Below are 25,918 nucleotides of genomic sequence, written 5' to 3'. Positions count from 1 at the left end.
CTGAGCTCTTAAAAGGTGAGAGAGCAGGAATTAGTGTCTTTGGGATGACAGGAAGGTGATTTTATGCATAAAGAAATTGTTATTATGATCTCAAATGGTGAATGAGTAGTTTATAAATACTTTCCAAGAATGCTATTAATGTTGCTCTCTCTGACCTCACTCCCTTTTCCAATTTCCTTCTCATTAGAACTGTGCTCTCTTTGGAAGGAATGGAAGTTTAAAGAGGTTGGCTTCTAAAGATTTTTAAAAAGATACTAGGAGTGGTTGAAAATTCACTGTAAGATAACTGTAGACACTGATTTCTGCCTTTTAGCTGCTGCTTGCTCTTGAGGGCTGGAAACCTGTTTAGTATTCAATCAAATATCAGTAGTTGGGGTGGAAATTACTGAAGATCTGGCATAAAGATCTAATATATTCAGTACACGCAAGGGGGTAATAAATAAAACTAGTAATTGAGTCCCAGGGAAGTGAGCACAAATCAGAATCTTAAGAATTTCCTAACATTACACCTTAGAAATTGAGCTTTAATCGTTTTTACTATCTCATCAAAAATGAGTTTTATGTTGGACAGCTGAAATGCAGCCAGATTTATAGTGGAGGGGCCATTTCTGGGATACTTTTTCATTTCCTGTAGTGTGTCTTAAATATAATATATGAGAGCAATGGTACTTTTTAATATGAACCAATTTATAACTTCTGGAATGGGTTAAGCAATAGAGGTGAAGGCATTTAGGAACGAGGGACTTGGTCATCAACAGTGTTTTCCTCAGCAGGCTTCTTGGCCTCACTGTATCCCGGTGTCTTCCTCCGTGACATGGAGAGGGGCTGGTTTGGGGCATGAAGCTCAGGAGAAAGGAAGGGATAATCAAAGTTCTGCCTCTGTGGTTTCTTTGAGTTGTCACATGCATGTCTCCCTGAGGCCTCCCTCTGTATGTGGTGGTACCATGACGGCCCTTCCTATGTTGACTTCACTCCCCTCCCACCTGGTGGGAGAAACTCAGTGCCTTGAGCCTGGCCACCTGTGAAATGGGAGTATCAGTACTTCCTCATTTCTGTGAGGGTTTGATGAAGTAGAACTGACTTAAGATGAAGATAAACCTTGATGAAGTAAGGGCACACCAGTGCATAAGAGATGCTAGTTCTTCCTTCTTTCTGGGTATGTTAATATTTGGTTTTGTCTCATCCTACCATTGTGTTAGGTTAATACAAGAATGCTGGGGTAGAATGGAATCGCCTAGTAACTTGTGACTTGTTGAGAATATAGGTACTATATTGTAGGATGTATATCTGTGCCTCCCCTGTTGTAACCTTTCTGAAATCAGAATGAACCCAAAATCTGTGGCATCTTAGATTCAGTGACAGCACTGGATTTCAACCCTGGAGCTGCCTAGAGATGGGACTAACTAATATGTGAGGGCTTACTTACCTAGCCAAGCTTGCACAGCTACGTTCTCAGGGTGTGAGTTAGGCCAGAAAGTGACAATGTTAGTCTGAAGATTATGTTTTGGGACGATTATATGATATCAGGTAACTAAGCAGATGCAGGCTTTTGATGGACTGAACGTACTAACCACATTTTTTTTTTCTCCCTTTCCTCCCTCTCTCTCTCTTTTTGCTGTGTGTGTGTGTAACCTCCTGATCTGTCTCCTCCATCCTCTCATGTCATGTCTGGTTTCTACCCGGATGCCACCACCGCCGCCGCCACCACCACTTTTTCTTTCTCTCTCCCTCTTCCTCTCAACCACCACCTCCAACAGCAGCAGCAGTTGCAAGCTCAGCATCTTTCTCATGGCCACGGACCTCCAGTGCCCCTCACCCCTCACCCTTCGGGACTTCAGCCTCCTGGAATCCCGCCCCTCGGCGGCAGTGCCGGCCTCCTGGCGCTGTCTAGTGCTCTGAGTGGCCAGTCTCACTTGGCAATTAAAGATGACAAGAAGCACCACGATGCAGAGCACCACAGAGGTGAGAGGCCGGGCAAGCCAGATTAGGACCTTGTCCTAACACTCTTACAGTGCTGCAAAGTTTGTGCACCGCTAAAGAAAGCCCCAACCCATACAGAGCGCTAACAATGAGCTAAGAGGAACTGTCTGTCGCAAAGCTTGGCCACTGAAACACAGTTCACCCTGGAGGTTTTCAGGGTTTAACGTGGGCATCTGTAGATTTCTCCATCTCTTTAGATGGCAGGCATCTTGACATCTTGGCAACTGCCTCGTTAATGCCAGTGGCCTGTACCATATTATGGAAAACTGTTAACTGCTTAATTGGGTAATTTTCAAAGAAAGTAATGTTGTTAAATGGGGCGAAATAAGAAGTTAAATTTGAAAGTGAATGTGTTCAAATGAAAGGTTTGATAATTGCATCTGTTACTACTTAGTTTCATAGGCTTTAATTCTAGTATGCATTAAATATTGGGCAAAATTGCACTTGACTAATTTTTTGAAAAAAAAAAAAAAAAAAAGAGTAATTTATTCTGTCAAGAAATTTAAAAAAAATAGGCTTTTGTGTATGGTTAAACTGTAAATCTTATGTTTACAAAATACTGTAATTTTCAGGAAATCACTGTATTAGGAATGTGCAATGACTTATATAAATAAAAGCCATTTTTAAAACTGTTTGGGGCTTGTGTTCTAATTATTCCCCCCTTTTTTTTATTTCTGTTCTTGCCTCTGTGTCTGAACGGGCATGTCTGTGCGTTTCTTGGTAACCTCGGGAGCAGACAGAGAACCAGGCACAGTAAGTACCCTGACTTTATGTGCCTGCTGCACATAAAAACACGTTCCTCCTCCCACCCCCACGGTGCACCCCAGCCGCCTTTCTGTACATATAGGCACAGACACGTGTATTCTACCCTATCTCTCTCAGCAACTTGTTTTTTTTTTTTTTTAATATGTCTGTTCTCTCCCCCACCCCCCATCTTTTGTATAAAACTTTTATCGGATGAGAGGGAGGCAAAGCTAAGATTACTCACTTGAAAATACACTTTGATCCTTATGTGCCCCATTTTAAAAATATGTTTATCATTGCACTTCAAGTCCAGGTTTACCTCTAATGTAAGAGAGTATTCATTTTTTTCTTAAGTCAGTTCTGCAGGCAAGAGGTCATAATCCATATATGAAATTGGTTAGTGTTGTGTTATTTCTACCTAAACCATCATTATCCTCTGCAAATGCATCTTAGTTGCTAGGTTTCTATATCTGGTTTTCTTTTCATAATCATCCTTGGAGTGTGAACTTGAACTTTATTTTAGTCCAAAGAACTGAGTCTTTGAGTAATCTCTCAAAACCAAGAAAATTGAGTTCACAGAGCTCTGTGCTTATTGAGTTCATTTTTTCACCAGCCTAAATCTCAGTATATACTGAGTTTCCTGCATAATTATTATAGAAAACTCATGGTAATGGTTATATAAAATGGAGAAACCCACTTTATGTAATATTTGATCTGTTCACATATCTGCCAGTTACTTGTGGGGTTGCCTGTCTCTAGAATGCACCTCTCATGTTGTGGAGCAAACAGTGAGAAACTGGCCCCTTTTCAGCTAAGATAACCTGTAGTTTTTACCCCTTCCCTCCTTCCTTTTATCTTTCTGAACATGACAGTATTTTGATGATCTTCAATCTAAATATGGTTTAAAAATGGGATGAAGTGAAGTGAAGTGAATTGAGCTCGCTCAGTCGTGTCCGACTCTTTGCGACCCCATGGACTGTAGCCCACCAGGCTCTTCCATCCATGGGATTCTCCAGGCAAGAATACTGGAGTGGGTTGCCATTTCCTTCTCCAGGGGAACTTCTCGACCCAGGGATCGAACCTGGGTCTCCCGCATTGCAGGCAGGCGCTTTACCCTCTGAGTCACCGGGGAAGCCCTACTGAACTTTTAAATAAATCGCTCTGATACTTTCTTATGAATTTGGGGGGAAGATATGTAATTTTTTTCAGTTTGAAAAGTTTAGGTCCCCCGTCCCTCCACCTTCTGGGTAGAATAGTAACTGTTTTAAAAATTTTCTTTGGGACTGAGCTTGGTATACTTTATGTGTCAGAGTATATTAGGGGAATAGATAATGGTGAAAGGATGAGAAAGCTGGTTTTAAGATTCTTGTTCTGTAAGTTTTCTTTGGAAAATGTTAGGAAGGAAAAAGGGGAGAAAAAATTAGACCTAGGGAATAAAGTCACCTTCTCCCAAAGTACAGACCTAAGTAAACTGATATATGGAGGAACTAACTTTTGATTTATGGGGAAGTTGTACCCTTAAAGAAGTACAAAATAGTTCTTCAATTTCAGGCAGCTGTGGATTGTTTTTAAGTCCAGCTAGTTTGGTTATTAGTAAGTCCATGTTGAGTTAATAGTTAGTGAACTTTCAAGTCCAAATGTGGTAGATACATTGCATAAACCAATCTATAAAATAATATAAAATACATAGTTACTTAATGTTTCATTTGCATGTCTCCTTTTTTACACCAAACTTCTGTTAAGTCTTAATTATAATTTCAACATTTTCAGAAGTATATATACTGAGTTTCCTGCATAATTATTATAGAAAACTCATGGTAATGATTGTATAAAATGGAGAAACTAGACTACTTTGTAACCTAAACATTTAATTCAGTCTGTAGAGAGGAATTAAATTGTTCACTGTCCATATAAGTGGGATTTTGCTGCAGTTATGTAAAATTAACTCTCTTCAAACTTTATGTAAAATTAAATATGAGACTCAGTGGGTAATGAGATGATGTGTACTATTAACACCTAAAATATTATAGTACTTAAGTATTTAATAAAGTGGTTTGAATTATGAAGTTGAATTTTACTTGGCAGATGAAGTCAATTGATTATACAGGTGTTTTGTTTTTTCACTCAATGAGGGGTTAAGAGCAGTGGCTATCTAGGGCAATGATTTTCACACCTTGTGGTCTCAGAACCTTCATATCCTTAAAGTAATTAATGACCCCAGAGAACTTTTGTTTATGTATGTCACATATTTTGAAAAATATCTGGGTTAGAAATAAAACAGATTTTTAAATTACTTAAACAGATAGTTACTTAATTGTGTTAAATAACATTTTTAGTGAAAAATAACTAATTTCCAAAATAAAAAATTAGAGTGGGAAGAATGTCTTTGTTTTTTGCACATTTGCAAATGTCTTTATTGCCTGGTTTAAAGAGGGTAGCTGAGTTCTTGTCAATTTTTTGTATTCTGTTTGTTGACATATATTGTTTTGGTTTAAGTATTAAAATCTGCCCACAAAGAGACACCCTTGAGGTCCTTGGACCCAACTCTTGAGAACCTCTGCCATAAATAAGACCAAGGAGTTCTGAGAAATTCTAGGCTGGCATATAGTTTTATTTTTTTCCTACTCTTCTTTCTATGTTGAACAGACATTTTTTATATCCAATGCAAAAATCAAGGACTTACAATAGATCCAGAGGGAACTGTTGAGTGTGTATGTATTGTTATCTGAGTCTAAACTATTCCATTCGCTAGTTGAAGGTTTTATGGTGGGAAAACAAATGAACTATAATGTAACCTATTTTATGTAAAACCCAGGAAAGGAGAGAGCTAAGAGCAGAGAGGACACGATTTTTTAAGTTTCTCATTTCTGAAAGGGATGAGTGGTAAAGCTAGTAACTTAAGAGAGGTGTAATTTTCTGTTTGGCTATTGATTTTAAATTAAGATTTGACTACTGTTTTTCTAATTCACAAACCTTTTTTTATTTTAACATAAGCCTGTTTATCAGAGTGCTACTACTGAGCAAAGAAATGACCTGACAAAAGCCTTTATTTCTTCAAGAGTAATAAAATTTAGATACTCAAGTTAATTTAAAGATGAATTGCACCAAATTCATTTTGGCTGAAGAAAATCTCCTTTAAATTAAGTCTGCTTGAAAGACCTGGAGTTAGAGAATTGACAAGGAGCTGTATGGCTTTTAAGAAAATGTGATAGGATGTTTATTTAAGTACTCATTCATTAAACAAATACTTATTGACCATTTACTATCTGCCAGGCACTGGCTGAGAGCACTGTGTATACTTGCTGCCGTTTTATAGTGATGTCTTGTGATGTCAGAGTCAAATTATGTGTTGAATGAAAAGCACTGAAATACGTCACTCATGTGATCATTATTTGGAACATCTAGAAAAGGGAGGAGACTTGAGCGGGCTGTCTGGGAGAGACTCTAGAATGGGATGGTCTGTAAACTTAGGCAGGCTCCTGAGTGGACTTCAGAAGGCCCTTGAATACCCCTAAGATTTTATGTAGAGTACTGTGGGTGAGTGCTCTTATGTAATGCTGGGAAAAGATCATAACTCTCACTGAATTCTCCATGGGGGGTTCCTGGCTCTGAAAAGTCTTAAGCACTTTTCACCTGCTTTAGGTCAGAATAGTGCATCGCTATCATTTTCTTCCTAGGTGGTACTAGTGGTAAAGAACCCACTTGCAGGAAACATAAGAGATCTAGTTCAGTCCCTGGGTCCAGAAAATCTGGAGGAGGGCATGGCAACCCACTCCAGTATTCGTGCCTGAAGAATCCCATGGACAGAGGAACCTGGCAGGCTACAGTCCATGGGGTCTCAAAGAGTCGGACATGACAGAAGTGACTAAGCACACATCTCTTTTCTCACACGCAAAGCACAAGGAGGTTGGGTGCTTCTGTTCATACAGATCATCTTTCTGAGGGACTGTATTACCACTCCCGTAACTGATTTCTACAGTTACCATGCTCACATTTAGAACTTTTAAACAAGTGGTTATGACAACCATCACTTGATGTTAAGATGGTGTCTTTATTTTTTTCTTCTCTAGCTGTTGTACTTGACTAGTTAATTGGCAGAGGCAGGACCAGAGCCTAGTTCTGGACCACCCACCCCTTCCCTTTTTCTGAAATGACACTGTGCAGAATAGAGGGCAAAGAGGGAATAAGCTACGAGGCTTGCTTTGGGAAGTATTTCACCCTTGGCTGTTTCTGAAATTTTACTTTTTTGAATGTCACATTGCTCGTGGCTTTTTATGACCATGGCAGTGTGGGGGGGGGGGGTGTGGGGGTGGTGAGGAGCAGTGATAGAAAGAAGGTAGGTTTTGGACTAAGGCAGACCCAGTGGAATTCTGGCTGCACAGGCAGTCTTCCTCATCCTTTTGGACCTTCTTGTCTCCTCTGTAAAATGGCAATGGTGGCTGCCTGCAGGGTGAGGGTTCAGGACCCACAAATGGGAAGTCGTCAGACCTGCCATTGCAGGCCTTTAGGCAGGTCCTCCCTGCATCTGCCTGCAGGGGAGCCAGACAACAGGAAACATGTCGTTGGTCACCCTCAGCATAGTTACTTGTGGTTTCCTTTCCTCCTCACACAATGTGTGAGGCTTCTGTGGCGACGAGGGCCCACCTGACTGAGTGGCTGGTCCTGATTATGTGTGTCAGCCTCACGAAACACACCCCAGTCTCTTAGGAACTTGATCAGTTGAATGATGCTGGAATCCGTCAAAGGCAAATGGGGGCTCAGAGGAGGTATTTTCACCTAAACATTGATGACATTATCTTGGCCTATGCCAAGGAATTGTGTGGAGACAAAGGATAAAACTAAGATGAATTAACTGAAATCTCTATATTTAAGGCACAGTAGGAAACACATTTTCTGAAGCAGTGGCCTCAGTAGATTTTTCTTTTGGCAGAACTTAAAACTCTGTACTTAAAAAAATAAAATAAATCCTCTGGGAAAACCAGCATCACTGCCGTGAGAAGGGTGAACCCCCAAGGGAAGGAGGACCCTGGCGGTTTCTTGCTTGTTGGGAATGGTGTGTTCCTGTGCCAGGTGAGGTGTCTGCTTATCATTTTCAACATCCCCTCCTTAACATAGTACAGCAAACTGTATCTTTCCGATGAGGAGAGATGGGTGTAAGTGCCATCAGATATCAGATACCACAGTCCAGTCCTGACCCATTGCTTTCTAGTTTCAGGACCTTTTTCTTTGCAGTAGAAGCTTCTCACCAGGGGCTGGCAAATGAAGAGGGGCAGTAGCACCTAAGAGCGCTTTACAAACATGCTTCTAGAAAAGGTTTGAGATACAGCTTGATTTTTGCTGTGACCAAGGTCCTGATTAGGGGAATAAAGGTGTTATGAGGTCATTTAAAGATTATTTTTAAGTAGTTATGTTTCTTTTCAGCTTCATAGTTTTTATTGAAAACGTTTTATTTTGTTTTACCTGGAGAAGGAGGGTGGAAAAGCAAACTGTGGACCTAGAGAGTGACGCTGAAGGCATTTCATGGTTTAGCACGTCTTCCAGCCCAGATGTCACTGGGTGTGTGTCTATAGCTCTTTTATCTTGGACATCCTCTCGAGTCACCCATCTGCATCCAACAGTGCTGAGTTCCTAAATGCAGGTGCACGAACATGTTTTTTCTTTTAATTTTTTTTTTATTGTTCTCCCCATATTTTGCCTTCAAACCATGTGAGAAATAGATGTTTACCCTTCAGACCTGCTTCACAGCCAGTCTTCTGAGACATGTTTTCTATGTTTCCACACATCTCCATTTGCTTCCACTTTTGCCACTGACAAGTGGGGATTCTGTTAGTTTTATACGTTACAAGTGCATTTGTCACACAGAATGCGTGAATGACCAACTGGACCGCAGCACAAAGTATGCACAGAGTACGCGCAGAGTGACGGCTTAATTGGTACCAGGTGTGGATGAGGCGGCGCACAGATGTGATGGGGTGTGTCGTTACCTAATTGTTTTAATGTTCACTGAGAAGTTAATTGTCAGCCTAGAGTGTGCTAGCAAATTAGGTTCCCACTGCCTTAGAGTAACTGAGGATAAATGAGGTGTCATGAGTTTCCAATCTGTACCTCTGACACAAACACTTTTCCTGTGAGGAGGAGACTGTTCCCAAGGGGAATCAGCATGGCAGCTAAAGAAATCCATTTGAATAATGTGCATTATTTTCACATTAGGGAAACCTGTCTAGCTTTTGCTGTCTCCATGAGCGGGTTTTCCTTTCACATTTGCTGCTGGTGGCTTCAAGCTTTAGATTTGTCTGGCAAAAGAATTGCTTTGAGGTCTCAGAGTAGATGAAGGAGACGTGAATGCTCTTATAAAGTGTTCTGGCAACACTAACAGTGTAAACCAGCTCTCTTTCATATATTTGGAGTTTACCTTCCAAAATACCTCAGTGTACATGAACAGCCATTCTTGTTAAATTGCCCAAGAAAAGTAAAATTCTTAGAACAAGACTATAAAGACTGCTTATTATTCATATTAAAGCAGCTAAGTCTCTCTATGTTGGTCTTGAGTAGGTGGGTGTTCAGAGCATGAAATAGAAACATTATTTTCCAGAATGGTCAGAATAAAGGTAACACAAACTCCAAATCTTGACATTTGCTTCTGATTTGACTGAATGCTCTTTGAAATTCAAAAGATTCTTCTATTTAAATTGTAAGTTCTTATAGGAAGGTATGGTTTGTTATTTACATGTCTGGATTTTATTTTTACTTTAAGAGATTACATTGTCCACTTCTACCCGCTAGTTCAAATACCACCAACTCTCTAGTTAACTTGGGCCCACTCATCTTGAGCAGGGAATGATTCTGGTGTGTTTTTATGCAACATGTTTCCCCTATTTGGGAAATTGTGCTCTGAATCTGACCACAGGTTATAACATTCGAAGGCTTCCTATGCTTTCTGGGTAGCTTTTTTGCTCACTCTCATTTCTGTTCTTAACCATCACATCACTGTTAGTGCAAGAAGGGACTCTCGGGAAGCACAGGGTAACCATAGTGAACAATTCACCTGTTGTCAGTTCACATGCCCAGTGAGGTTTTAGGTTCTCAGATATTCCAGATTTTAGAAGGGATGCGTCCCTTCTTGTGGTTCATACCTTTTCTCTGTTCTTAGACCTCATCTAATCATTTCATGAATAGTTTCTTTATATAGATGGAGAGAAAAGCATGCCAGTTGGGATAACGGGTCTTTTAGACACTCTGTCTCTGGGCTGAACATTCCAGGGGGATCTTGTTTTCTTTAGAGACTTGTTTCATCTGCCTCTCCCTTTATTGTTTTACTTGGCTCTATTCCCACCAGTGTGTGTAACTTGAAAGGTGCAGAAAATCATCACGGTTTTCAAATTTTAGCTTATTTTGAAAACAGTGTGTTTTTAGATCTTGATTTGCTCAGATTTGTAATATCCCCCATGGGCTGTATGAAACTTCTATTTTTGAATTCTTGTAGGGAAGACATAAGGTAAATAAGATGATTTTGTTTGGTTCTTAAGAAAATTTTTAAACAAACGAAAACTTATATACAGTCTGGAAATCCCAGCTCTCGGAACATTTGTAGTAGAAGTCTGCCCGGTAATTATAGTGTTTGAAAAATTCTGGCAGATAATTAAATTTTACCAGCTGCAAGGTGAAATAAAACATCAAGTTTCTTGGCTAGAATTAGAGTCTATCATTCAGTGTGGTAACGCTAGTTTTCATGTTGATTAAAAAACTCTGATTCACAATTAAATATTTATTTGGCAAATAAATATTTGAAAAGTGAATTTTACTTGATGAATGCTGTTTGGGAGATAAATACCTTTCAAAATACAGACTCTAGGGGGAGAAGCAGTAAATAAGCATATGGAACCACCGTTGGCAGTAATTGATGGGGCATGAAACTGGGGCTGTGGATACTGGGCTATTTTGTTGCTCTCTGCTGGGGTGTTTTTTTTAGTGTGATTCTTGGCTTATAAATGGCAGGAATCGTGAGTGGAAAGCCAGGAATTTGGGATTGTTTTCAGGTCATTTAAAACTAAGCTGTAAAATGTTTTTGGTGTTTGATATTATGTTCACAATTTTGTTACAGTGGGCATATACCAAGTAAGGCAAGATGTGTCTGTGTTTAGGAGGTGGGGGAAGTCCAAGAGAGCATACATTAGTAGCTATTATATCACATTAGAATTTTAGGCTCACTAGGTTAAAGAGCCAATATGACTTTTAAGTGAGACATATTTGGGGGAGTCAAGTATTTGGGTACAAGTATTTGGGTACAATGTACATAAACTGAGTTTAAAAAATCACTCTTTTGGGAGCGCAACACTTTGACTTAATGGACAGAAGCTTCTTGACTTCAGGAAAATCACCTCCCCTTCTGGACGTCCTCTAGATAAAACAAGAGGGATAAAGACAATGAATATGTGTTAAGGTTGCTTTAGCCTCATCAGAGGTTTGGTCCTAACTGTCTTGAGTAACTTGAAGCAACCTCAGTTTTATTCTTTTACAAACAGGCTCTTCTTAAATGTTGATTGAATATTAAATTTTAATGTTAAATATGATTCTGTCTTGTCCTCTTTCAAATCTAACAAATCAAAATAGAACCATAAATTTTGAAGGACCCAAAGGATATTCATTCAGCACCCAGGGATAGTCTCTTCATTCTTAAAATGTGTGTAAAATGTCTCAGAACAGCCATCAGAATGACTGTTCTGCTGCTGAGCCCTGAGGAATGTAAGACAACGTGTGAGAACAAAACATAGCACCAGGGAAGAAGACTTACGGTATCAGGAGACATCCAGCACCACCCATGTGGTCACTTGCGGGTTCTGAGGATCAAATGAGGGAATTGTGAAAGATGAAGGTCACCTAGGCAGTAGTTAAGCAAAACTGTTGCTGCCAACAGTGCATTGAAGTTCATTAGGCTGGAACTATTTGCTTAAGAGCAACAATGAAAGCAGTGTCAGGGCTGGAAGATGCTGGGGACAATTACAGCAAACAGGGCACATGGGAACCACAAGAAAGTGGTTTGTCACAGGTGGGGCTGCAGCGGGGGCCAGGCGCCCCCTGGCTCCAGACTGCGGCTGTCCCAGGCCTCTCCAGCCCACACTCCTTGCTGCCGTGTTTTGAATCAATTTTATACCATCAAAGGTATGATGAGACATTTCATTTCATAACTTGTCTCAATCTTCCATCTGAATGGAGCCAATTTTCAGATAAGCAGGAGTGCTAATTACCAACCCCATCTAAATTTAGAAGTACTTTCAGAGCTTTGCAGATCTCATTCAGATTATAGGCCTCACTTAAGCTGCTCAAACAGGAATGAGAATTTAACTTCTGACATGGAAATGCAAAAGCCTCACAGCTCGCCAGGGTCCAGCCAGAGGAATGTTAATGTTTCTAGCAAATATTGCGTTGTTCCTAGAAGGCACGTCGTTTACTTTTGTGATCACAGTCCCATTTGACGAGAAAAATCAGATCATTAGAAAGCTGTCTTTGAGTAGCTGAGTGATTTGGATGCCCAGTGCTAGTTAGAGCAGGAGAGCTGCTCAGGACACCCTGAAGAAAGAGGCTTTAAAATTGCCAGTGGACACCAACACTGCTGTGTTCTGCTGGGCGCATGGGTATGTGTCCGGTTGAGAATGATGCAGCCTGGCCCTCACTGCTTCTGGTCTGAGTCTAGAGGAAGAAACTTGGGGGCTGATATAATCTAGAACACAGACAAGCGTGTTTGGACACTTTTTCCACGTGAGCACAAGCTGCTGCTCCCCTCCCCAGTGTGTGTGTTAGCACTTCACAGGAGTTTTGTTAAGTCTCCTGCGTCCTGTCAGGCAGTGGGTCTGGGTCAGAGGGGTTAGTTTTTAGCAGACGTTTGCCAAGGTAATTAGTTCAGGGATCCAGCCAGCTCACCTTTCAGCCCCACACTGTGCTCGAGACATTCTGAGCTTCTCTATAGTGAATTGTGTTGGTTCCTACCACTGCTTTTATGTAAGCCTCCCTGCATTTGTGGAGCTTGAACGGTCATGAATGAAAGCTCAGCTGCTTCAGAGGCAGCCTCTGAAGTGGGCAGAGGGGCTTCAGCATGCCTTTTGATTTCCTCCTGAGTGTGGTTGAGCTGAGAATGTTCCCATGGTGGGGTCCCCAGTTTTCACAGGGGACGAAAGGGGGGCGGTTTGAGAGCAAGCCAACTGGCTAATTTCCTTGGGCTGGTTAGGACGGAAGACCCATCCAGGGCCTCTAAAAATTGACCTTTATTTAAAGATTTGCTCCTGGTTTTTATTGCATTAGAGGTGGTCTTACTTCAAGGTTTTCCCAAGCCCCTTTGTATTTTAAATTGCAGCCTAGAAAGGTAGCATCACTGTTTGTTGTCTGTGGACTGAATTCTCCAGCATTTTTCAGAAATTGGGCTTATCTGGGCTTTGAGAAAGGAAGTTTTTGCACAGCCAGTTCAGCATTGTTCAAGGCAGTAACACATCACTGAACAAATTGCACTCTTGCATATGCTAATCCCACACTTAAAAGAACTCTTTGTAACATGTTCTGATGCTTTAGCCCAAGGGGAGATGGGAATTGAAGGGATGTCAGATCGTGTCATGTGACCCTCAAATATCTAAAATGCCTGTTTTCTTTGGGTCAGCAGTTCATACTCAGCACATGTGAAGGAAAGTATCCTGTGTGGTTTGTGGAAAAGATTAGTCCTTGTTCCTGCTTTTGTGTGTGGGAGCTGGCCTTGCTGTTGAAGATTCACTGGCTGGAATTCCTGCTTTGGGTCTTAAATTTCAGTGCTCTTGGCAAGGAACACCAAATCTTATTTTCAACAATAAATTAAAAGAATTCAAAAGAATTCCTTCATTGTGACTGTGGAAAATGTGATTTGCCTTTTAGGAAAGCATACTGTTAATCCCACCCGCCCTCTTTGTGTCTTTTTAGAAAGGCCCACATTGACTCTTACAGTGACAGAATACGTCTAATAGAGTGATCTCAGGTTTTGCTCATAGACCATTCGTATTCCAGACCAGGGAGTCTCAGTGGGAAAGAATAAAAACACATCCACATATAAACAGCAGGCTCCCATTTCTCTTAAGAACAAACAGAACAGAGGAGCATTTTAAGTGAGTTGGGCCAGAAGGATCCACGAGGCTTTGGATGGCTTGATTGCATAATCAGGGTCTCCCTTTTAAGTGCTTAAATCTCTATAAATGTTTGCCATCTACGTCTTCAGATGAGACGAATTAAATGGAATGAAAGGCTGTGTAGGTATCACCTTTCCAAATCGGCTGTCACATCCAGGTTGGGTTTTCATGTGTACAGAGAGACTTGGGAAGAAATCTTTGATTAATTTTTTTTTTTTTTTTTGGTCTTGCAGAGTAATTCCCTCTTGGTCCCAGACAGTCTAAGAGGCACAGATAAACGCAGAAATGGACCTGAGTTTTCTAATGACATCAAAAAAAGAAAGGTGGATGATAAGGACTCCAGCCACTATGTAAGTAAATAAAGGGCTTGAAATAATATTTTGTTTGTCTTCTTGCTCACCTTCTAAGTGAGTCTATAAAAGATCTGATAATTTCACATACCTTAAAATAATGTATCAAGAGGATAGATTCTTACATTGTAGGATATTATTTCCCTCTAGAGCTGTAAATTATGTATCTTCTAGGCTCAGTATTAAATTTTGGGCTTTCTACTGCAGTTATTTGTAAGAGGGGATACAGAAATGTAGGACTAGCTTCATGGTGTGTGGTCTGAGCCAGCTGCACTGGCCCTGCTCTTAAAAAGAACCTATCTCACCCTTAGTTTCATCCTCTGCTCTCCACCATCTTTAAATGCTCAATTTTTGAGCCAGGGCCTGTGTTTTCATTTTGTCCCAGGCCTTGCAAAATTTGGTACCCTGTCATGCTGAAATAATGAGGATAAGAATTTGGTGTCACCAGCTGCCTTCTTGGATGCCATTGTGGTAATAGATTCAGGTCCAAATTAGGCCTTAAGTCAGAGTCTGTCCTCTGCTGCAGCGAGTGGTGCAGTGATAAAAGTCCGTGGTAAAAATGGAAGAAACACTGGGGGCATCTTGTTCAAACCCTACAGATGAGACCACACAGCTCAATGTGAGGACTCTTGATTCAGATCTGGCTAAAACCACATTCATGAGGAGAGCAAACCAAGCCAAATGGCCATTGACTGTGGTCTCGGGGTCATAAACATTGCATCTGACAGATGCCTTGTCATTTCCTTGTGTGTCCATGAGTTTCTATTTCAGGATGGACACATTCTCAGAAGCGTGAGAGTAGAGGGTGTGTTAAGCCATTCCCGGTTGCCCCTGGAGGAGAACATGTCCACCTCCAGCTGGCTGCTGTGCAGAGGTTTCCACGCTAGGCCTCTGTCTCCTGCTAGCTGGCACAAGCTGAGGGCTAATGTAGTATTTAGAAATGGGTAGCAGTTCTTGAGCAGCACCTCAAGGTAGTGCCAGGTACCGTATCCTTCTATGTGGCTTGTTTCACTTAAGTCTCAAAACCACCCTGTGTATTTGGTACCACCCCTCCATTTCATAGATAAAGGAACTGCAGCACAGAGCTTTTAAGTGATTGGCCCAAGGCCAGAGTTAGTAGCAGAGCCTGGAGACAGTCTGACTCTAGAATCCATGCTCTTGGTAACCATGCTAGGATTCCCAAAGCAAGAGCCTAGGATTGGATGTTTTGGCGCAGAATATCGGTACCTACTTTGTTCCATAATAATACTCTAAGAACCCAAATTGTTGATCTCCCCACCCCAGCCCAAGCCTTTTTAGTATGTATTTGCCCCTTATCTTTTGCCCAGCACTTGTGTTGCACACAGATACTTTTATATATGACATTGATTGTTTGTCAGCCATGACATACCGAAATGTGCACACTTGCCAATGATACAGTTCCAAATTGCTGTGTGCAAGGCTCGTGTGGATAAATTATGTAGTAGTGAGTGATGTAGAATCCGTGGCTCTACATGGCTTTTTCATAACCTACTGCTATTAACTGTGTCTAGTTGTATTGGTAGTTGAGGGCAATGTATTGAGATGATGTTGGAGAATGTGGAGCAAAGGACTCAGACCTTAGATGTTTGATGACAGATATGTACTGTACTGTGAAGGTTTATATTTGGGGGATGATCCGATACAAAGCTAACATTTACATTTCAGACTACTTAGGGATGCACTTCACAGTTCCATTTTAAATAAATGAGTTGTCTGTTACTTCTTACCAGTTGGTCTGTACATTACATTAACCTTTTTTATTTTCCTACTTTTTTTCCTAAAGGGAAACCCCTTCAGCTTGTATGTTGTCACCGTCACCCTGGGTTTCTTTCTTTCTTTCTTTTGATCAGTGTTTTTTGTTGTTGTTTTGGTTGGCCGCCCTGTGCAGCATGAGGATCTTAGTTCCTTGATGAGGGATCAAATCCGTGCCCCCTGCAGTGAAAGGGTGGAGTACTAACTGCTGGACCACCAGGGAATTCCCATACCCTGGGTTTCTTAGTACCGGAAAACGTTTGTGATTTTCTGTGGGCTTTGTTAAGAGAAAGCAAATTTTTTTTAGTATTTTTTCTTTTATTGCATGAAAAAATACTTCTTTCAACAGACTTATTTTAAATTACCCAGGCTTCCTCATTGGTTGTAATTTCTTGTTATTGCTAGTGAATTGCATGGGACCTTTATAACTATGACTAAAGCATATCTAGTCACACATTATTGAAGAAAGTCAATTGGGTCTCCCTCATATAATACTTTAGGTATGACTAGATAAAACATTTAAGACATGAATTTAGAGTTGGGGTATCTTTCTAGCTGGACTTGGGGTCCACAGAAAGTTAATGGGTTTGCACTTATACTGATATTTCTCAGGCATTATTAGTGTATTCTTATTTGACAATGACATCAGTATAAGAACGTAGATCATAAACCCGGGGCCTGCTCCTTTTTGAGAATTAGGGCCCATTTGCGATAACCTGTTTTTTTGTATGTCCATTGTATGACTCTGCACTAAAGAGCATAGGCCTTTTAGCTAAGAAAGCTTCTTAACCTTAGTTCAGGGCTTCTTCAGCCTGCCCTGAACTTGATGTAGGAGTGATCACGTTATTAAATTAAACAGCTTTTTTCTGAAGTTTTTTCAAATTCAGTGCAACCATGGAGTTTCCTTTGATGAGCCAATTTTATGGCTTCGTGTCAAGACCATAAAAACCCTACTGTAGGATGCCAGTGCCCTCCAGATCCTGCCATCCTATCTTCCTTCCATGTCAAGAATATTCCAAGTTGATTGCTAAAGAGCCAACGTGAGGTTAGATTAAATCTTGGTAGTTATTTCAGCCAGTACTTAGCTTTGTTGTTTGTACTTTATTTTTGCTTTATTTATTTTTTTGCTTTATATAACTTTTTTGGCAGTAATTAGTAACCCCATGGGAACAAGGTCCAAATTTGTCTTTGTAATTATGAATTGCCCATGAACACTAGAATTGTTGACAGCCTTCAAGGTGATACATGTAAACGCAATAGTATGAAATTGTGTTCTTAGTTTGAAATCCGTTGGGGGAAGATCTCTTAAAGAAGGACATGTAGTTTTTGGATTATAATAGATTCAGCTGTTGCAAACATTTATTGAGTCTTTACTGTGTGCCAGGTTTTACAAGTTGCCATCCCCTGTATACACACTGTGACTGTATGGCTGGTGTGCTATTGCAACAGAGTTCCTGCCTGGGGCGCTGCACCTCCCTGGGTCAGATGAGAAGGGAAGAAGGTGATCTTAATTACCAGGGCTGGCATTCTGTAAGGGAACCTGTAGGCATGTCCCAGGTCATTTTCTAGTCTGTCTGCTACCAAGAACTATAGGTATTTCATTGAGCCTCAATCCCTTTAGCAAATGGCATTAAAATCTCTTTTTTTTTTTTTTTTTTCAGGATAGCGATGGTGACAAAAGCGATGACAACTTAGTTGTGGATGTTTCTAATGAGGTAACCATTCTCTTCATCAAACTTTATTTTTAGAGCAACTTGTGAGAGAAAGGACGTGGAGCTACCGTATGTTGGTCTTTTGCAACTTTACACATTAAGAATTTACTGAGTGTTCATAGAGCAGTAATGGTCTAAAAACAACACAAACTGGTTTCTTTAAAAAAATAATCTGTCTCCCTAACCATTTTGGATTCCTAAGTTGGTGTCTGGTGCTCCTTTCTGTCCTGTGCCCTCTGGGCAAAGTAGGTGAGCATGAGGGGAAACACAATTGTTTCTAGATTTTTTTCTTTACGGTGTCTCCACTGGTGTGCTTGCAGGACACCATCCTGTTCATTGTAACAACAATATTAGGTGCATGCCCTCAAATCACCCAAATCTCAAGGACTTTAAGCACTCTCCTTTAATTTGGAGAATTGGTATGGAAACAGAGTGTGTAAAGGGAAAGATCCATCTGTTGTGAGTGAAATCATGAGACCTTTGCTTGTGCTTCTGGAGGACCCCTCATCTCCCCGCGCAAGCCCCGCCCATTCACCCAGGGAAAATGGGATTGACAAAACCCGCCTGCTGAAGAAAGACGCCTCCAGCAGCCCGGCATCCACTGCCTCCTCGGGAAGTTCCACTTCTTTGAAATCCAAAGAAATGAGCTTGGTAGGTCATAAGAACTGTCACTTGCCTATTTAGCAGTTCGGTTTTCTTGGGGAACCAGAGGTTCCCTAATGTATTTGAAATATGGGGTTTTTAATGACTGAGTTATATTTTTAAGGGTTTTAAAGTGAAACTCATGGTTCTGCTCTCTGTCCCTGGGTGATTCCTTTTTCCCACTGGGTCATCTCTTCTGGGCCATGATTAGAGCAAGATAAGCTTCCGTGCCTGTTGCCTGCTTTCTTGGGGGATATGTCTGTGGCACAGACTCTCTTGAAACTTCTTACTTGACAAATGGTTTGAATGCCTTAGGTCCTATGAAGTCCTTCACTTTGTTAAGTGGTGCATTTCCCCTGGTTTTAGACTGACCCGTCCTGTCGGGTCATGTTGTGACCAGGTTACTGGGCAAATTGGTGATATACTCAAGGTGGCATCAGAGGTAACCTGGACGTGGGGAGGGATGAGGGTGGTATCAGGCCCATTCATGCTCTCAGTCATTCACCAGACATTGTGGAGTGTCTCATCTCTCCACTCACCATAACTGCACCATAATAACCCTGCAGTTAATCCCTGTGTGGTCCCTCAAAGCATTATCCCATTTCACTGATGGGGGGGCAGGCCTCAAGTTGGCAAGCTTGAGGAGCCTGCCAAGTTTACACAGCACATGGACTCCCAGGCCAGAAAGAGCTGGGGTCTCTCTAGCCTATGTTCTTTGCTATCCTAGAGCACTTCTCAGACTGGCTAAAAGGACACGAAGGGTTGAGATGCAGAAGAAGGTGCCCTGTGACCCTGTTACCATCTTGACTGCCGAAGGCCTCTTGCACTAGTGGGTCCACCCTGTTTATGTAGGCAAATGGGTGCTGCTGCTGAATGCCAAAGAGTTATTTTTTTTAGGTACATCTCTTAAAATGATAGGGCTAGTTCTAGGGCTTTTGCCTCTGAAATGCTAGTTTGCTTCTCATCAAGCTGATGGCTCAGCTGTCTCTCTCTGTCATTCTCAATCCCACTGCCACTAAAAGGCAAGGGTGAAAAGGTTGGTAGGGGGGTTCCTCCCTCTGATATTCTCAGTGATGGAGGCATTTGTTTCTGAGTGACCGAGAACTTTCCTCTGGGTGGTCATCATTCTTACTTGGACTAGATCCAAAGTCCACAAGCCTGATGGAAAAATACTTTTTAAAATAAAATCTGCGGAGGAAGGCGTGTGATCATGTTCTGTGTCTCTAGCTAGAGTTTTAATTCTGGCAGGAAGAGGAAAGGTCAACATTTCTCACTCACAAGTTAATGCTGTCAACATTGTGTGGATTTATGAAAATTGGCCGAGGGAGTAGCTAGAAGGTGCCCAGTGTTCCAGCTGCTGTTGTGATAAATTGTGTAATATGGCTTGGATTAAAAATAATACTCATTTAATTTGTTTAATGATACCAGCATGAAAAAGCCAGCACGCCTGTGCTGAAATCCAGCACACCGACGCCTCGGAGTGACATGCCAACGCCGGGCACCAGCGCCACTCCAGGACTCCGTCCAGGCCTCGGCAAGCCTCCAGCCATGGACCCCCTCGTCAACCAAGCGGGTAAGGCATTGCCTCTGGTGGGCTGTGTTTTGTTTTTCTCTTTCGCAACTTGATTTGTCTGTTCATCTCATTGTGCATTTCCCCGTGAATATGAGAGGTGCTTTCTGCCTGCCTCCCTCCTTCTTATCTCTGAAAAGCTGTGATAAGAAACAGATGTTTGTCCTTGGGTTTCGGCAGCTGTACCCTGTTCAGTCTCCGACTGTTTACATTTGGCTTTTCTTTTATTTCCAAATAATCCAAATCCCAAGGACTTCAATAAAGTTTCTGATAATTATTCCGCGTGTAAGCTCCTTACCAAACTATCATTGTGTGTCTGAGATTGCTAATGTTGACTGAAACAGCCGGTCTGGCTGGCCCAAGTGTGTTTCTTGTGTGCTTTAGTTGGCCAGTGTTCTGCTGGTACATCCCTTAGAAATCAGTGGTCTCTCTTCCAGGAGAAATTGGGAGGGTTTCACTGAGACTCCAGTCCCTGAGCAAACTCATAACTTTTAACTATATCTTCCTCCCTGGGAAAGGGAGAATGTAATACCCTGGACCAGGCGGTAAAGAGGCCCCAGAATATTCCTCCTAAACCTGTGCTCTTGTTTACATAAATCTAGGATCAGGTTTTTATTTGAAATTGGTACCAGAAATGGAAAGTTCAAGCTGAAGGAAGAATTATGGATTTTTATCAGAAAAACCTTCTGAGTTTAAGTCAGAAGGTGGTGCTTTCTGTCAATTAGGTACAATAATGCTGCTTAATTCCCCTGGTTTCCCAGTGTTGTCAAGTGGAGGTACAGGGGGAAATGTGTGGGCAGTGCTCCCCTTGGAGTCCATTCTTTCCTGGAGAGGAGTTCAGCTGTAGGGAAGAAGGGACCAGGACCCTATGTAGGAATTGGAGGTGATACCTTCCCCTCCCAACACCCCCCCAGACCCCCAGACCCCACCCCTCACCCCCCACACCCCCAGCCTTCCCTCCGTCTCTATAACAGGAGGCACTGAAGAGGGCCCTGAAACTGATGATCAGGCGGCTTTGAGTGGCCAGGTGAGTCACTGTGGCTTGTGCTTCCTTGCAGCAGCTGGCCTGAGAACACCCCTGGCGGTGCCCGGCCCATACCCCGCACCATTTGGGATGGTGCCCCACGCGGGCATGAATGGTGAGCTGACCAGCCCCAGCGCCGCCTATGCCAGCCTCCACAACATGTCACCGCAGATGAGTGCAGCTGCGGCCGCTGCCGCCGTGGTGGCTTATGGGCGCTCCCCAATGGTGAGGATAGCAGGGACTGAGGATGGGTGCGGGTGGGGACCTGCGGAGCGCCAGCGGCTGGCAGCCCCCACACCTGCAGACAAAGACCCAGTGTCTCCACTGCTCCTTCTTGTCCACCTTCATCAATGTGCCGCTTCATTAAGTTAAGGCCAAACACTTTTTGTTTTACTGTTTTTGTGGATGAAAAAAGGCAGTGTTTAGGAGCTCCTTCCGTGGTTCAGGGGACATCTGGTTTTCTCCCACCAAAGTAGATTTTTTTTTCCTCTGGAAGGCGATGAAATGACTCAAGTAGCTCACAGAAGCCTTTTCATTCGTTTCTTGACATTTTTTTTTCTCCTCTTTAATTCTTAGGAAAAAATATTTGAGAAGCCGTTATTTTCTCTTTCCGTGCTTATATTATTCTTTAAACCCAATTGCGTGACTTTGGTGTAAGCGGTGATCTCAGCTCAACAGGGAGAAACACAGAGGGACTGAAGTTGTGGGGCAGAGTCTCCTTCTCGTCTGCCTTCTCCCACCCTGTAAATGACTTCATGCTTGACCAGGAAGAGATAGAACTTCGAGTAAAGGGGAAAGTTGACTGTGTGGTCCTTGATTGCATCAGGAAAAGGGACTAGATTATAACTCATAGCAAATGAAAGTCCCCAAATCATTTCTGTTGACTGTTTGAAATATGGCATGTGCATTTCTCTCCTCTCCCTTCTTCATTACCTCCAATAACTGGAGATGATATTAAAGTGCATCGTTTTCCCCTTCCTTTTCACTCCTAGGAAAGGCTGTGTAGTGGAGGGCAAGATCATTTAAAGCAAAGGGGGCAGCCAAGGGACTAGGTGCACAAAAAAGAGTCCATGTGTGAATTTTTAAGCATTGACTTAGACCAGTGGCATGAAACTGGAGGTGATTTTGCCCCCTTGGGACATTCGATCGTATCTAGAGACACTTTTGTTCATCAGAACTGGGGGGTTGCTATGGGCACTTAGAGGGTAGAGGCCAGTGATGCTGCTAATTATCCTGCCATTCCAGGCCAGCCCCTGGCCAAGAATTATCTGGCCCAAAACGTCAATAGTGCTGAAGTTGGTAGTCACGGTGTCCTGGCTCAGACAGCGTATGTTCTTTGTACTTGTTTGAACAGGCAGAACATCCTAAGTCCACAGGACGTATTTACCATGGGAAGCTGGTTCTCAATACACAGATGGATCATGTGCCATCCTACCTCCCAAAAAAGAAGTGTCTTGTGGTATTTAGTGAAGGCTGTATTATTTCTTGCATTATAATTTTTCTTTTGGGAAATGTTAACACGTGTCCCTGTTTCTGTTGCTTTGGGGATTTCTGAGTTTCTAGTAAGAAGTTTTTAGAGGTGTCACAAAGTGCCTATCCTGCATAAACTGAGTCTTTGATGCCTTATTCTGTTCCCAGGTTGGGTTTGATCCTCCCCCTCACATGCGTGTACCTACGATCCCTCCAAACCTGGCAGGAATCCCCGGGGGGAAGCCGTAAGTACCTCTAACTCTTGGGTTCTGTTTTAAAGGCGGTTATTTAGTCACAGGTATCAGTGCACTAGAATTCCAAAGGGAGCACAGGCTTGGGCGTTTCCAAGGAGATTTCCAGTGTCTTTTCCTGAGGAGTGTTAACACTTTCTATAAATAGACACTGGGTAGGTGTCATGCCTCTGTCTTCTCACTGTGGGTGATCTCATGCATTTAGTTATTTCTGGAGAGAAGCTGTTGGAGACAGGGCCAAGGAGGGAGGTGAGAACCAGGGATGGTCGGTCCCCCTTGCTTGACCCTCAGAAAGCTGCTCTGCCTTGCCCCTGGGTTAGAGGGTGCCTGTTGGAGGTTTCCCACAGGACAGTGTTGTGGGCAGTAAGCTGTCACAGACTTGAAGTCTCAGAAAAATGAAATGTGCTATTTCTTTACCCAGCTCAGTGCCACCTCTTCTTATTTTGGTGGAAGCAAGAGTTGTGTGAAAGGTGGGGGAGTTCCGCGCCCCCCCACCTGCCCCCCGGCGCTCTAGTAAAGTTTTGCTGGGTGCCTTCCTCTGGGAGAGCCAGGATTATAAAGTGTAATATGGCATGATGGGAAGCAGTGAGAGGTAGGTTAAAGGGCAAAAGAGCATTCAGAATTTGAAAAGCCCTGTGGGTTATTCTTCCAGGGTCACTGAAAACCACCTGTTTTCCATAATATGTTAGTAATTAGAAATGTGATTTCAAATAATTCCTAAAGTTCTTCATTTTTGTACAAAGCAAGCTTGAAGTACCAGAGTCTGTCTGTCTTCTCAGCAAACACTCTTGTTTCCCTAGGTAGAAGATGGCAGAAAGCTGGTTCCAATTCACTGATTTTTTTTTTTTTTTTCCTTCCCAAAAGAGGTGCATGTCACAGGCCTTCAGTTTTTTTGTTTTGTTTTGTTTTTTTGCTTATACCCTTTACTTTCGAACGGTTGCATTCAGCTGTTACTTACATGTCTGTTGCATACTGCATTATTTTGAGTGGTCCGTTCGACTACTTGGTCATCCTTGTGTGGTTTTTACTGCAACCTTGCTTCAGAAGACGGGAATCCTTACTCTATCACCTGCTTTTAGAAGGCAGATTCCCACTGCTCCTCTTTTCCTGCATTTTGATATCTATTTCATGATAATTTGACTCATGATGAACTGAAGCTTTGGTTTGTACTTGGAACTAGTAGAGACATTAAGAATTTACAGTGACATCTTGGCCCAGGGAAGAGCAGGACTGGGAAGTGGGGCAGTGTTGCAAATACATTCTTGGCTGGTAGATCTCTTCTGACTGAAAGGCTTCAGTGAACTGCTGAACCTGTGAACTACTATGTTGTGCTTTCTTAGGAAGGCCTCAGGGTGCCCATCGGTATTTCTTACCTGTGGTTGCTGGCAGAGTAGCTAGCTGTCATGTGTCCTTCTACCTGGTGAGTGGATAAGGGGCAGATGAGTACTGTTGAGCTAAGAGACAGTCATTAATAGTAACTGATAAATCTTCAGAGAAATATTAGGTAACTAAGGCTAAGTTCAATTAACCATTAGGGAAAGCCAGTTTCTGCAGTCAGAGCTGTGGAGGTTGTGCCCAAGACCCCACCCTGGATGTGAAATGTGAGGAAGGAGGCTGGGGGTGGGCAGAGCTGAGAGCCATAGAGTTGGTCCTGAAGGCTGGTATGAGGGATGGTTAACTCAGACCCAGTTCCTAACAATTGTGTGTGCAGTTAGACACCAAGTTTATACTTTCAGTGAACATACTTCTTAGAGCCAAAAGAGTCATGTTCTTGACTTGCCAGCACCTTGGACTTCCCCGTGTTCACGGCTCAGACCGCAACAGTGGACTGAGAGGCAAAGCTGTGAGACTCATGTAACAGTGGTTTTCTCCCCTTGATCAAAAAGGGCACTGGTCTGTGGATCAGAGGCGTCACCGCTTTCTAAAACAGTTAAGATATTTTTTGGATTCTCTTTCAAGATTAAGGTATTCTCTTTTAAGATACTATGGGAGGAAGATCAAATTAATTGGTAGCAGAGGGAAAAATGAACTTGCCCACTGTCCAGGATCTGGGCTATGCAGTCTTAGTCCATGTATTAATCCATGTTTGAGAAGACATACTGTTCTCATCGTTTAGTAAAGTCATACTGCCCAAGGCAGTGCTGTTCAAACCAACTATGATAACAGACCAGTTTTCCCCTGAAATGACAAAGATTGAGACTCCTATAAAAGATAGATAAAGATGAGTAAGGAGGAAAAGATACAAAATACCAGTCCCAGTGTTTTATTACAAGAGACAGCAGTTGTGAGTTGACTTGAGTTGCTGTGTAGAAGTCTCTGGGAGAGTGGGCACCTCACTAGGGGCAGCAGTGAATGTTTGCCAACCACACTGAGCAGTGCCGTCTGAGGCTCATAAAGAGTAATGGTGACAAGCCACCATGTCTAGGTAGGGTGAACAAAGTGGTAAAAATTTTCCAGTGTCTTTCTCTGAGAAATTACAATGGAAATAATAATTGGAAAGGGCAAATGGAAGCTCTTTGTAGATGTTTGATGGAGAACTGTGTGTTACGTACCCAGCAGGCTCCGGGAAAGACAGTGTTGGTCATCCTGTCTCTGGGGGGGGCTACTGATGTTGGGTGGACCTTAAAGAAACAGTAAATACTTGAGTTACATTTGTGAGAAGTGCTGAGTGCTGTGAAGGCAGAACAATGGTGATAGGCAGACAGGTAAAGAGTGACAGAGTTCGTAACGGCTTCCTTGGGGTAGGGTGGATATACAGAAAGCTGAAGTTCACGCAAGAGGATAGGGCAGAGCTGGGCAGAGGGGGCTGGGAGGGTGGGCTGTTGCAGGTATAGGGGACAGCAGGCTCCCAGCACAGAGAAGCAGCTTGACAATTCACGGGCAGGTGGATGAGTGTCTGAGAAGTGTTGTACAGCTGGGAGAGTTCATTTAGGGTTGGAGGGACCTTAGAAGTGCCTCTAGTGTGAATGCTCATCTGTGGTTCAAGTTTCCTATAATGGCCTCACCAAGTGTCTGAGCATCTCTGACTGATTCTCTAGTGATATCAGCTCATTTTCCCTGGCCCTTTGAAAACTCTTTGAGCCCTTGAGTTGAACTCTGTCTCCCTGGAGCTTTTACCTATCAATCCTGTTCTTATCCACTCCCTGGGACCACACAGTGCTCCACTAATCCAGCCTTCTCAAGACAGACAGCTCTTGAGATCTTTGGGGACCACCATCTCTCCACCAGGTGTGTCTTCCAGCTGAGTGTGTCTGTTGCTTC

At 42.5% G+C, this 25,918-nt stretch overlaps 1 protein-coding gene across 10 annotated transcripts in view; it reads left to right on the top strand.

Moving 5' to 3' along the window:
• The window catches only part of LOC129650193 (transducin-like enhancer protein 1), a 93,477-nt gene that overhangs the window by 45,077 nt on the left and 22,482 nt on the right, over nucleotides 1-25,918 (top strand). For 6 of the 10 annotated variants that reach the window (XM_055578416.1, XM_055578413.1, XM_055578410.1 and 3 more), the window contains 8 exons: nucleotides 1,758-1,962; nucleotides 2,717-2,733; nucleotides 14,099-14,215; nucleotides 17,650-17,703; nucleotides 18,199-18,351; nucleotides 19,771-19,915; nucleotides 20,971-21,161; nucleotides 22,575-22,651. In XM_055578416.1, coding sequence (XP_055434391.1) covers nucleotides 1,758-1,962; nucleotides 2,717-2,733; nucleotides 14,099-14,215; nucleotides 17,650-17,703; nucleotides 18,199-18,351; nucleotides 19,771-19,915; nucleotides 20,971-21,161; nucleotides 22,575-22,651 — 959 coding nt within the window. Of the gene's footprint in view, nucleotides 1-31; nucleotides 1,157-1,757; nucleotides 1,963-2,716; nucleotides 2,734-14,098; nucleotides 14,216-17,649; nucleotides 17,704-18,198; nucleotides 18,352-19,770; nucleotides 19,916-20,970; nucleotides 21,162-22,574; nucleotides 22,652-25,918 lie in introns of those variants that run through there. The other 4 variants (XM_055578414.1, XM_055578412.1, XM_055578419.1 and 1 more) reach the window with 3 other exon arrangements.

This window comes from Bubalus kerabau, chromosome 4 (genome assembly GCF_029407905.1).
Source record: "Bubalus kerabau isolate K-KA32 ecotype Philippines breed swamp buffalo chromosome 4, PCC_UOA_SB_1v2, whole genome shotgun sequence".
In the NCBI taxonomy this organism is placed as follows: domain Eukaryota; kingdom Metazoa; phylum Chordata; class Mammalia; order Artiodactyla; family Bovidae; genus Bubalus; species Bubalus kerabau.
This window is presented reverse-complemented; position numbering and strand designations above follow the sequence as displayed.